General features: G+C 37.0%; 1 protein-coding gene across 5 annotated transcripts in view; it reads left to right on the top strand.

The window, feature by feature from the left end:
* Positions 1–12,859, top strand: part of osbpl3b (oxysterol binding protein-like 3b) — a 41,034-nt gene extending 28,175 nt beyond the window's left edge. For 3 of the 5 annotated variants that reach the window (XM_028013490.1, XM_028013489.1, XM_028013491.1), the window contains exons 12-23: positions 223–324; positions 1,897–2,034; positions 2,619–2,712; positions 2,816–3,060; positions 4,219–4,356; positions 4,505–4,568; positions 4,655–4,733; positions 5,143–5,287; positions 7,149–7,293; positions 7,375–7,501; positions 9,014–9,136; positions 11,730–12,859. In XM_028013490.1, coding sequence (XP_027869291.1) covers positions 223–324; positions 1,897–2,034; positions 2,619–2,712; positions 2,816–3,060; positions 4,219–4,356; positions 4,505–4,568; positions 4,655–4,733; positions 5,143–5,287; positions 7,149–7,293; positions 7,375–7,501; positions 9,014–9,136; positions 11,730–11,826 — 1,497 coding nt within the window. In that variant the 3' untranslated portion in view covers positions 11,827–12,859. Of the gene's footprint in view, positions 1–222; positions 325–1,875; positions 2,035–2,618; positions 2,713–2,815; positions 3,061–4,218; positions 4,357–4,504; positions 4,569–4,654; positions 4,734–5,142; positions 5,288–7,148; positions 7,294–7,374; positions 7,502–9,013; positions 9,137–11,729 lie in introns of all 5 variants that reach the window. The other 2 variants (XM_028013493.1, XM_028013492.1) reach the window with 2 other exon arrangements.
* The last annotated feature ends 227 nt before the right edge of the window (positions 12,860–13,086 follow it).

The raw sequence follows: 13,086 nt of genomic DNA, 5'->3' as shown, positions 1-13,086 counted from the left end.
GAATGTCTTTGTTTATTGGCCACATTAAAATGTTGGTGTTTATTGTGCCAACTTTTTTTTCCCCCTGATCCCTTCACATCTGTTTTAAACCAGTAGAGTGTAATAGATCTGCAAATTAAACAAAAATGACATGTTGGAAACCAGTTTGTTTTCTACTGTTTTCGACATAGTTTGGATTGGGTGTGTGTGCATAAACGTTGTTTACACCGATTATTTTTCCAGGCTTTAGCGCAGAACTCTGAGCTGAGAGAGCGCCTGAACAAGATTCATGCCGAGTCCCAGATCGTAGAGCCCACACTAATAAATCTCCCTGCCCCTGTGCAGGTGGGTGCAGGAATGCAGTGACTTGGTTTCTACCCCATCCCATTATTATTACTACTATCCCTTTTTTGAGTTTCACCCATATCAGTGAAGTCCCTCTCCACTCCTTACACTCAGCAATAAGAATAAAGAACATAAGTTGTATGTTAAGTTTCTTTTTTTCCCCCTCTGTACACATCATTGCAGCTTGGAAAAAGACCTCAAACTCCCCATTGTCTACTAAAGTAAACCCTTTTGTTGTTTAATCAGGTATGCAGACAGTGGGAGCTGATTCTGTTCATTGTATCCCTTGAAAATTATTGAAAGAACAAAAGGAAATGAGAACACCTTTTGGGATTAAGTCCAGGTTAATTAACCAGTTTTAGAAATAATGCAGGGTAATACAGATCTATTCTCATTATCCTTCCTCACCTCTGTATATATTAAATTCAGGCCATTTCATTCAAAAAATACTTTACCTATTGTTGTCTAGAATCAGAATCAAGCTTTTTTTTGCCAAGTATGTTCACGCATACAAGGAATTTGCTCTTATTTACAGTAACTCACAGTGTACAGACTGACAACAATGCAGTAGACACACATACAGTACAATCTAATACACTCACACACACCCCTGCACACCCCACCTCACAAAACCTTACATACCTCTAAACCTTTATAAAATGTAAAGTATACGTTTAAAAAACAGCTAAATAAATACATTAAAATGCTAGTGAGAAAAGTGTGGCAAAGTGTATTATAATGTCCAGAAGTGACCAAAAAGAAAATGAGTCAGACCACATAGATGATATGATCGTGTTAAGAACATGAATTTTTAACAATCTTATTTAATTTCTTTCATTAAAAAGAGAAAAGGTGCAATAATGTTGCTCCCACGGATCATTAAAAGTTCTGAAATGAGACAAAACTCTTGTGAGACCTTTGAGATGCAGCACCAAAGCTCCACTTCCCTGCAAAAAGAAATCTGTGAAACTAAATTTTCATTATAGTTTTACTAACCATTTCTGTTAGTAAAACTCCATGTTTTTTTGTGTCAACCTTCAACTTTTGCTTAATATTTTTTTCTATTTTATTCCAAAGAAGAAATCCAATCATATCATGGAGCATGTTGTGATAGACAATGCTTGATATCAGTGTTTTTCAGTATCCTGCATGCCAGAAGTATATCTTTTTACATATTTACTGTAAGACAGGACCTTCCATATTTACTGGTACCCTTGGTTAAGATGTGAAGTTGATGTACGGTAATTATTGTCCTGCTCATCCTTTTTTAACACAAGCTAAGTGGTTGTTTATGAAATTTCCTGGTCTAATCTGACTAAATGGTTTCAGCTGAAGTCCCAGTAGCATTTTAAAAATGTCATGAAGGAAATAATTTTTTAACATGAAGGTAGTACTTTTATCAAACATCTAGAGTGAGGTTCTGCTGCTGCAGTAGAAGATGAATCTGTTTTACAAGGTTTACCAGAAGTGTCAATCAATGTGGAAGGTGCTGTGTATTCTAAGCAATTGGAGCTTTGATTTGCTTTTTTCTCATTCTTATTGTGACTACAGTATGACTGTTGCTCCTTTCAGAAGCAGGACTCAGCAGAAGACCCTCATCCTCTTGTGCACCAAGTTTCCAATGAGAGCAGAGCTTCAATTGCAGAGTCTTTGTCAGAGTTCTTTGACGCACAAGAGGTTCTCTTGTCAGCTAGCTCCTCTGAAAATGAGGTAAGTTTGGTTGGTAAACTAAAGAATCCCGTGTAGTGTTGCCTGACAGTCAGAGCTGGGTAATGAAATGAGGATTACTTTTGGCATTCAGAGACGTTTTTTATTGTTTACAGAAATATCTCGCTGTGTTGCAGCAAGTCTTCAGCAACAACTTAAAGATTTGCAAAGAAAAATAAATATACAGAATTTTAACATTTGAAGGGATTCTCACAAAACACTACTTCAACACTACATTTTAAAGCAGTATTTGCCAATTAGTGGTTATATTACATAGAGGAAAATGTAGGATTTCAATAAGCATCAATGCATTTACATTTTTTCTAACCTTGAATCTTCTCTTCATACTTCATGACAAATGGCCTGGCAGTTTGAGCGGCAGAAATGTGAAAATAGAGGTTAATTACTTTCATCTAAAAATACAGCGAGGCGAGGTGCAGCTCTGTCTCTGTGTGCTCAGAGAGCCTTTATCTCAACTTATTAAAACCAGTGCTGACATGACAGGATGTTGAAAGAGACCTGTCCACATCCTTTGTGCAAGTATGTCAGTTGTCTACTAGCTGAAGTCCCCATGTCCTTTTCTTTAGGTGTCAGATGATGACTCATACATCAGTGACATTAGTGACAACATTTCGATGGACAATTTCAGCAACGAGACAGAGAGTGAAAGACCTAACTCAGGTAATTTTCGCCATGCAGGTCCAAAGATAAATTTGGTAAATGGCTTTTCCCTCTCTGAAAGCCTCTCGCCTACAAGCTTATCCATCTTATTCTTCCAATGCAGGTTCTGTGGAAGAGGGCTCTGTCCTTTGTACACATAGATCCTGTCTGCCCACGCCCAGCCCTACCAACAACACAATCAGCCTGTGGAACATCCTCAGAAACAACATAGGCAAAGATTTATCCAAGGTGACGATGCCTGTGCATCTTAACGAGCCCCTCAATGCCCTGCAAAAACTCTGTGAGGAGCTGGAGTACAGCGAGCTGCTGGACAGAGCTGCTATCACACAGGACCCCTTTGAACGAATGGTGAGATAGAAAATTGTCTGTTTGCCCTTTTGCTTTGGGATTTGTTTTTTGTCTTGTGTTGTTTATTTGAGAAAAGGCACTATTATGTGTTTTCTAGGCACATAATATCATTTTATAACACAATCAAATAACTATGTTACCTGATTGTAACATAGTTACTTGATTATAACTACATTCAGTTGTTATAAAAAATACTCCACATATCAAAAAAGATTTAAAAGAAATTTGACTTTGTAAATTAAGGCCTTGAAATTGGGCTTCTGTCTCTTTTAAAAATTCCTTTTCTTTCTGACACTCCTCCTTCAGGAAGTCATCACAACATTGCTCCTCTGTTAAGCCTTTGATATCATTTAGTGTGGTGTGATGAGCTCAGCAGATGCACAGTTCCTCCAGGTTTTTGTTAATTCCAAAACCTGATTTGCAATTAGCCGGCAACTCCTTCAAACTGCTGGCGCTAGTTTGAAGGTGAGGCAGAGGCTCAGCTTGGAAACTAAAGCTCTGAGGAGACACTGCGTCCTCAAAGGCTGTCCCTTTAAGAAAAAGTGCTCACTTTAAATATTCTTTGTCGGTCAGTAAATATTTTTTTACCAAGGATTTCTTGTATGTTTTTTGTTTTATTTTTAAAGGAAGAAACTTTACATATTGAAATTTGCTTCTCTTGTGTGAGACCAGTACAGCCAAAATCTGCTGACAGTATTATGCATTAAGGCATAATTTTAAGAAATTGATTGTACGTGGAGTAATATATTCAGTCTGCTGTACAAAGCATGATAAATTATACAAGTACATGGAGAGTAGGCTGCCACAAGATGTTGTGCATTGCAGACTAAAAAAATCTATGAGGAAAATCTATGTTAAAGCATAACAAACGCATAAAGAAAAATCCACTGAGACATCAACTAAGACTGTCTAAGGAGTGTTTATAAGTCGCGTTAGTGAAGGAGTGCATGTTCTGACCTTAAACAATGAGGTGGAGCAGGCTTTCAGTGACTTTTCAGCTCCAGTATTTATTGCAGTATTATGTTATCTGGTAATCATTTTGCACCAATGTTAGTGGATACTAAGGTAAGATGAACAATATTCATAAGATGGTTTGAGTCTGACATAAAGATCACCACACACACACACTTCTAACTGTTCTGGTTTCTGTTTGTGTAGATTTATATCGCCACATTTGTTGTGTCCGGATGCGCGTCCAGCTATTACAGGACTGGAGGAAAACCTTTCAATCCTGTTCTGGGAGAGACGTATGAATGCGACCGTCCAGACAAAGGCTTTCGGTTTGTTGGTGAGCAGGTAGGATTGCTTTTGGTTCATTTGTCAGCTCTGCATACCACAATATGTGGACTGACTGAGAAGTCTGAGGCAACCAGTCCTACCTGAATGAGCAATATTATGTGTGTGACACATTAAAGATAAATGTTGTTTTTCTCTACAACGTCAGGTTAGTCATCACCCACCTATTTCAGCTTGCCATGCAGAATCTAAAAACTTTGTCTTCTGGCAAGGTATGTGGATACTGTTTGTTTTTTTCTTTTTATTCATTCCCAACCTGCGTAGGATCGATGGTAATTTGTTAAACTGCTTTCTTTAGATGTGAGATGCAAGAACAAATTCTGGGGAAAATCAATGGAGATTGTTCCTGTGGGTACCACTCATGTCACGCTGCCAAGGTAAGTCTGTTTGCTCTGATTATAACAAGCACTGACCCAACCTTTTGTTTATCCTCCCTCTAACACTAACTACAGTAAAAGAAAAATCCTGCAATAAATCCTAATGCAGTACTGACTTTGCATTTTTCCTCTACGTTTTTGCTTTATTTTCACTTCGACCATTAGTCATAGTGCATTTAGGTTTGTTTAGGAGATGTATTGGTTTTTAAAGCTGTGATCTCCATCTAAATGTGTATAATAATGTCTACAATAGATCAAAATACCCAAGAAATAAATTAAGACAACCATTTCGCCACCTACAATACATACAGAAATAGAAAATAGCTACAAATCTGTATGTGGACATTCTTGTACAAAAAGAGTCCAAGAGTGACAGCTGTAATAGAATTGTTATGATTGCTCCCTTTAGATTTGGGGATCACTATGAATGGAACAAAGTGACGTCCTGCATCCACAACATCCTTAGTGGTCAGCGCTGGATCGAGCACTATGGGGAGATCTCAATCAGAAACTCCAACAGCGATGTTTGCCAATGCAAGATCACTTTTATCAAGGTGATGGAAACAACTGAAAGCATTCAAAGTGAATGCACTTTTTTTCATTTTTTTGCACTTTTTTTCATTACTATCATTAACACTCCTCTGGTAACGGATGTACCAGAGGATAATACATAAATATGTATTAAGAACGTTTTTGTTTTACTATCTGTGTGTAAAGCTAAACGCTTGTTCAAATATGGTTTACAGTCCAAAAGGTTATAAATGTGATTTTTTTTTTTTTTGTCATCACCCTAGTGTTTTAATTGTTAACCACTTGAAAAACATTTGTGTGTGTGTTTTTTTTACACAAAATAACTCATTTGCTTTTACAATCTGATGGAAGAAAGAATGGCCATCCTGATTAAATAAGAAATTAGACATTCAGCTTAACTAATGTTTCCTTTTAATTATTTTAATTTTTATAGAAAGTTTCAAAACAACTCCAAAATAGTCATCCACCTTTGTGCCAACTAATAAATCACTTCAAAATACTTAATTTCTCTTTATTATGCTGAATATTCTCAATAGCAGTTATGGAGGCTGTTGTCGAATGCGCACATGCACATCTGGTTCTTGGGACATTGACCCCAAAAATCAGTAGAATGATTATATAAAACTAGAAAGCAATCCCAAGAATTAAATGTGAAATGAGATATTGCAAATAGTACAAGAAATGTAGAACAATGAACAAAATCAGGAACAGTCAGGGATAATCTCACTAACAAAAGTTATATATTTTTGTTAGTATAGTACAATTACAAATTGTAGAATTTGTAATTCTACAAATTATACAATTTGTAGAATTCTACAAAGCTCTTTTTGCATTTTCAAAACTTACTCTTGTAGTGGTTTGTGGCTTTAAGTGGCTTTAAGTCTAAGTGCCACAGTTGTCAATCAGAAAAAGGTTGACTGCTCCCTCCAGGTCCAGGGTCAGTTTCTGCCTCAAGCAGAGACTCTGAAGTATCTTAGTGTTTTTCTCATGAGTGACAGCCGGATGGAAGATGGATAGATGTGGAATGCCTCATTTGCAGTACAGGCGGTGCATCAGAAAAGAACGGAATAAAAAATGAGAAGCTCTTAATTTGCTAGTGAGTGTACTCCTCCCTCTCAAATTTAACAGCAAAGGAAAACTTTAATTCCTCATACTTACAAAACTTTGCTACAGTCAAAGAATACTAAGCATCTAAATCACTTCTATGGTAATTCATAGAAAATGAATACAAGTTCTTAACCTTTTTCCATGTTAAACTGATATGCTTTGCTTGCAATCGTTTTAAATGAATAAATAAAAAAATATATATTTTTCTCTATAGAGAACCATTTGATTATGCAATGCTATAATAGTGTTGCAACAGCGTCTAAGCTTTGGGAATGATGCCACTTCTGCTAGTCTAAAATATAATCCCGGTTAAGACCGTAATATTATTATTTATAGAATCATTCGCTTTCATCATATGTTTGTTCGTAAATTGAATGTATTAGAGTAAATTCTGTTTCTCTTTCATTAGTTTATGAACTAGCCACACAGATGGTGCCTGTCGTCTGCATTGCCCTGCATGTTTTTAATTGCTGATATACATCAGCCTACCCTGATAAGAGGAGCAGGGTGATCCTTCGTGTGCCACTTGAAAGACGTCCTAAAGCTGTGCAGGATAGCAAGTCGAGACATGTCAGCACTCATTATGCATCCTCATTTCTCATCTCACACACTCTATCCCTGCTGCTACTCACCCCCACTCAAACACACACTTGAGGGGGCAGGAGAGGAGGATTGTTTACACAATGGTATCATCTGCTGACGGGAAGAGGACATTACCATGAGATGTCCATTCTCATTCATCCCCCGGCCGTCGCTTATTGGGGCTTTTTCTTACAGGCCAGATACTGGAACTCGAGCGTAAATGAGGTGGAGGGAACCATTACGGATATCAAAGGAAAGGTCATCCACAGACTGTTTGGGAAGTGGCACGAAGCAGTTTACTGCGGAGACCCGCCGTCAGCTACCTGCATCTGGAGGGCAAGTATGTGTCTGCCATTAGTGAGCGCAATCAGCTCTTCTAGTAATTCTCCTGGTTAATGTGTCTCATTTCATTTCTGTCTAGGCCAGATGCCAATGAATTATGAGCAGTACTATGGCTTTACAAAGTTTGCAATTGAGCTAAATGAGCTGGAGCCCTCTTTGAAACAGCTGCTGCCCCCTACAGACACCAGACTACGAGTGGACCAGAGGTAAAGGCGAAAAGAAGATTTGCATGTGCCTGCATATTAGCAGTAATTAAATATGAGATACGGTTGCATTTCAGAGTTACTTTTATCAAATTTAATGTCTTGCAGCTAATCTTAACCTAAAATTCAGTTTCTATTAGAATTTGAATTCTACAAAACACAAATAAAAGGAGACTTAATACAGAAATATTATTAAATGACTATGTTATTGTTTACACTATTAAACAGACTGACTGCCATAAATGGTTATTGTTAAAGATCATGTTTATCTTTGTCTTTATCAAAGACAAAAGGTCTCTGCTAAAGACATCTAGTAAAGACTTACTACGCTGTATTAATCATATTAATGAGAGGTTGAATGGAAGGAAAACGTTTGGTTGAAAATGTGTGCAAACTAAAAAGATAACTGTGGTTTTGAGGGATTGTAAAGCAAAACTAGCCTAAGATTTTGTCAAAGTTGGGTCAATACTTTAGAAGCTGCCATAAGCAGACGTGTCGAGGACATGAGCTACATTTGTTGTTCTTGTATAAAGTCAGAGTCAACGTTTAAGCTGCTTCGTAGACCTCTTTTCAGACGAGGAAATTTGCCTTTTGTGGGGGGTAAATCCAGGTCACAGAGTTTGGAGAAAGCACAGAATCCAGGTGGCTTGAGATTAAGTGTGAGATTTCCATTATTAATAACGACGTTAAGGGCACATGTTGTACGGCAAATGGAAAAAACCGTCTTGTTTAAACTTAGTCTGTCTCATTTTAAATCTGTTTGATATGCTTTTTCTTTTTATATGCTGTTTTTAACTTCCTTGTACTAGCACTTTGAATTGTCTTTGCCTTACAGCATATGGAAAAACCTTTTTATAGGTGATCATTTTTATATCAAATATCCTTTTAGATGTAACATTCAAATTTTTGTGAAAATAATTTTTAATTTTAGATTTTCACTTGCTGTCCCCAATAATGTTTACAGACAAAAATGCTTCAAACTTACCTTTAACTTAATAAAAGTGAGTATATATTATATTTTTTAATTTAATTACTGACATAAAAGAACAATTTAATAATATTTCACTAAGAAAAGTTTAAAAAGGTATCTTTAAATGCTCGAAAGATAATAATGTAATTTGACAATCAGGACTCGGAATCACAGGCTCTTGTGAGTCAAAAAAGTGTGATCTTCTTCAACACATACTCAAAAATAACCACAGCAAAACCGATAAAAATAGCAGGCAGGTTGAGCGGGCTAATTTTAGCTCACATTTAAATATGGGTGCTTCAGGTGTAACACCTCTATCCTCAGGCAGCACAAGAAGAAGAAACATTCATGATTTAGCCATCAAAATAAAAAATAAAAAAAACGTCTCTAACTCTGCCCCTCCGCATGATTGGTTCTCTGGTTATATTATTAAATTATCTTACGGTAATGAGTCCCAAACAAAACATCAGAGTGGAGATTAAATCTGAAAATTGAACATAAATGTTGAACCACGTTTGCATAATGAAAGCGTGTGTCTCTGGCAGACTGCTGGAGGAGGGGAACTTGGAAGCAGCAGAAGAACAAAAGCAAAGGATTGAACAGCTGCAGAGAGACAGACGGAGAATCCTGGAGGAGAACAATGTGTCACATCAGCCTAAATTCTTCAGGTAGCATGAGTAGATACACTTACAGTTCAAGTGAAAAACTTTCATTATTCTCCTTTCCCCCTTTTTTAGTGTGTTCTGTGCTGAATAGATTATTTTGAGCAATAAAGGGTAGATGCATATTTCTATTAGTGAAACCTAAACCAAGATGCTACTTAGATTCACTTGTGAGATGGAATGGTTTAATAACACAGTGGTAATGCTGGTGTTTCATTTTGTTTTCAGTCAACATTTGTCATCAAGTAAAAAGGCCTTAATAATGCAGGTAACTAACCAGATAATAGTAAATGAAAAAGGTCCATATGAATGAATTCCACTCAGGTATTTTATGGACCATTGACCAAACATAAACCAGTTTTCTGCAGGTGTTATAGGGGAGCTTGCCATTTTCTTGAGAGCACTGTGAAGTAGGACTCCCTACATTTCTCTACAACACATTCAACAGACACTAGAGTCACCAACAAAGCACCAAGCACAATACATAGACAATCTCTGGCTTTTCAGTGATGCCATACAAAATAAGACGACTGAAACCCATTTATTTAGAAACAAGCTTGGTCTTCAACACCAAAACTCAATGTCAGGTGACAGTCTCTTGGTGTCAGATCTGTGCACAAAAGGAAAGGATAGTTGTTGTTCTGGAGGAAGGCGCTAAACAATTCTGTCTTGATATAGGGTCCTGGAGATTTTTTTCCCAGGTCAGTGGTTCAACTGTCATTGTTGTCTCAAGTTTTTTCCAACAAAGCAAACATAAGTTTACAGCTCTTTGATTAACCGGAAATGTGATACACACAGATATCAACTTATTGAAGTCTGAAAATGTGAGATGGGATTGTAATGCTGCATGATATATAAGAGACCTTCACCCTTACTTGCTCTGCAGCATGTTGCTAGGAGCTCCTGACTGACTGCAGTGATGCAACAGAAGCAGAATGTGTTTTTAGATCATTTTTTCTGAAACTTCTCTGTTGCGACTCAGACAGACACGGTGGATATTCTTTTGCAGAATTGGTCGTTCCATCTGAATAATCGCCAAACAGTCCAGCTCTCCCACCCACTGGTTTACAGGATGTGAAATGAAGCTCATTACAATTTGCCATTGTCCTTTTTTGTTGTTACGTTTGTTTGGGATATTGGGATTTAATCACAATCAAAATTTGTAAAACATGTCATCAGATAGAAATTATTATTATTATTATTATTTTCTTATTTTCTTGGGGATTCTGTGTCTTCATTGGAGGGAGCTACAGCACCTTTGGAGTCGCCACTGGGTTAAATACAAATACAGAAAATAATTATTCCAAACCACAAAAGTATAACATGCTTAGAATGCTTGAAAGAAAGGTTTTTGTCCCAAAAGCCAAAGTGTACACCAGTAAATGAAACCATTCATTAAAACAGATGTGAGCTATCACTTTTTAGTGGAAGAGAAGGCTTGAGGCTTGGCCACGATATTATAGAGACCATTAAAATTTTTAGTTTTCCTAGCACAGATCTGGCGTTTATATTTAGTCTATTAATGCTTCACAATGAGAAGATTGGGGCTTTGGGAAGACCATTTCAGCAGCTTCACGTTAGACTGATTAATCTAAATTAGTTTTTGGGATTATTGTCCTATTGAAACACTCAGGTTTAATAATCTGATCCAAACTGTCACCCTCAGAGAAAAGCAAATTAATTGGGTGTGGTATGTTCATGAAGATGCCACAAACTGCTAAGACTCAGAGAGCAGTGAACTGAAACAAAAACCAGATGTATTCAGGGAAAGTGTTTTGTGAACAGACAATACAAGATTTAGCTGTTTGGTCACAATGACAAAAGGAAATTATTTCTATTTAAATTTGTGGATGAGTCTCATGTTGGGGTTGTTTGATTCTAGTAACACTAGTGGGTTGTACAGAGTGGTGGAGTAATGGAGAGATCTAACTCTCTGAGATCTAACAAATGCCAACTTTACCCCGAATCAACAGATAGAAGGATAAAACTGACCCAGTTGTGTGTCCCAGCAGGGCAAAAACACATCAAAACTGGATTTGGAATGGATGAAGGATACAGCTAGATGCTTGGTCAGTGCAAAGGAACCACCAGATTTAAAATAAATTAGATAACCAGAATAATGCCAGAATCTTTTTGGTGGTTAATAAAAATGTGTGGCTTCTCTGCATCTTGCTTAGTAACATTTAAAAACATATTAGCCTGGGTGTATATATGTTGCGCTATATGTAAAGTTTTAAAATCTCATGAAATGTAACAATTTCTTTTTGAAAATGTTCTAAAAACCCAAAACAACATAAGCCCCAAATCAATATGAATGTCGGCAATGAGTGTATGCAAACTTTTCACCGGAACAGTACGTTTGAACTAAGATCAACAGTTTGAACCATCTCAATGCATAGAACATACGTAAATCATCCACACAAAAAAATGCTGACTCCCTTTGGGTACAGAATCTAAAAGAAATAAAATCCCTTGCAGGGTTACAATTATTGTCTCTTCTGTCCTACATGCATCATGTCACAGTAACTAAAAGGTTGTGAGATAACTTTGTCATCGTCATCATGTTTATGCGGCTCTGATTGGGACGTTATCTCCACAGGAAGTCAAAGGAGGACGCCTGGGTCAGCAACAACACTTACTGGGAGCTGAGGAGGGACCCCGGCTTCTCCCACATCGAGTTTCCAACTCTGTGGTGACCTCAGAACCCACAGTTTCTACCCACACAGCCTCCACTGTGACCCAGGCTGGTTCTGGCGATGTCTGTAGCCCACTCCTACCCATCAACTTGCTGTTTTCTATATTGCAGTCCATTCAAATTATTGCCTTAATAACAAGTGCTTATCTGTGTTGCGCAAATCTGTTCATGGAACCATTGGGAGGGAATGCTGATGTTGAAACCTTTGCCCACATTTCTGCATCTTTTATGTTATGGCTTCTCAGAAAAGGGAAGAAACTTGGTAAAATCAATGAAAGAAAATGTCATTTTTTCCATAATTCCAGCTTGAAAATGTTGAATTACTTAGTCACTTAAGGTTGTGTCTTATAATGGACATTCTCTACCTCGGAGAAAAACGAGCCTTGATATTTCAGTGATTGTGTGCACACATGTTTATTCGCCTAATGCCTTACTAGTTGTACTTCTATTGTTTTTATTTAATTTAATTTTTGCATTTGCATTGCTGTTTTGTAAGGATATGCAACAACTGTTGAAATGATCTTTATATTCTCACTGTGCTGAGGGTGTCTTCATGTCTCATAAAGTGATTACGTTTTAGCTATTACTCTGAATGACTGTACAATAATATATGAGCATCGGTAGCCAACATTAATTCCAATCACTTGTTCCCACATTATCCATTGCACCATCTTGACACTGGGTTTGGAGTTAAAATAATGTCCAAATCAATGTTCATAAAAGAGTAATAAAATATTATTCTTTCCTGTTATTTGTCAAGTTATTTGTTTGTTGTTCAAGACTGCAGGATGACTAAGTGCAGTTAGTCATTCTTTATAGTGCCTTGTAAAGAATGCATAAACCTTAAACTTTCCCCTTTGCTCATTTTATTACATTGTAGCCACAAATCTTAAGTTATTTTATGTAACAGGCCAATACAATGTACTGTGTTGGAGAAAGATAAAAACAAGTTTGTTGTTTGTTTGTTTTTTGTTCTCAAGTTATATTTAGATCTCTGTACCCTGATACCAGTCAATAAAATCCAGTACAACTTGTTAACCCTCAGTAGTCAACTTATTAATAAAAAGAGCCCATGTTTGTGTAATTTGATCTCAGTATATAAACAGCCACCTTACCACTACTAGATGTTTAGTCCACAAATTTGGGCTTCATGGACGAGTGGCAAAAAGAAAGTTTGCCTCAGTCAGCTTAGGGAAAACATCCAAAGTATGGATGGAATTACTGCCCTAGAGGCACGCTGTTATTTCTGCCGAAGAAAAAT

The sequence above is a fragment of the Xiphophorus couchianus genome, chromosome 3, assembly GCF_001444195.1.
Source record: "Xiphophorus couchianus chromosome 3, X_couchianus-1.0, whole genome shotgun sequence".
In the NCBI taxonomy this organism is placed as follows: domain Eukaryota; kingdom Metazoa; phylum Chordata; class Actinopteri; order Cyprinodontiformes; family Poeciliidae; genus Xiphophorus; species Xiphophorus couchianus.
Note: the sequence above shows the minus strand (reverse complement) of the source record. Positions and strands in the feature narration are given on the sequence as shown.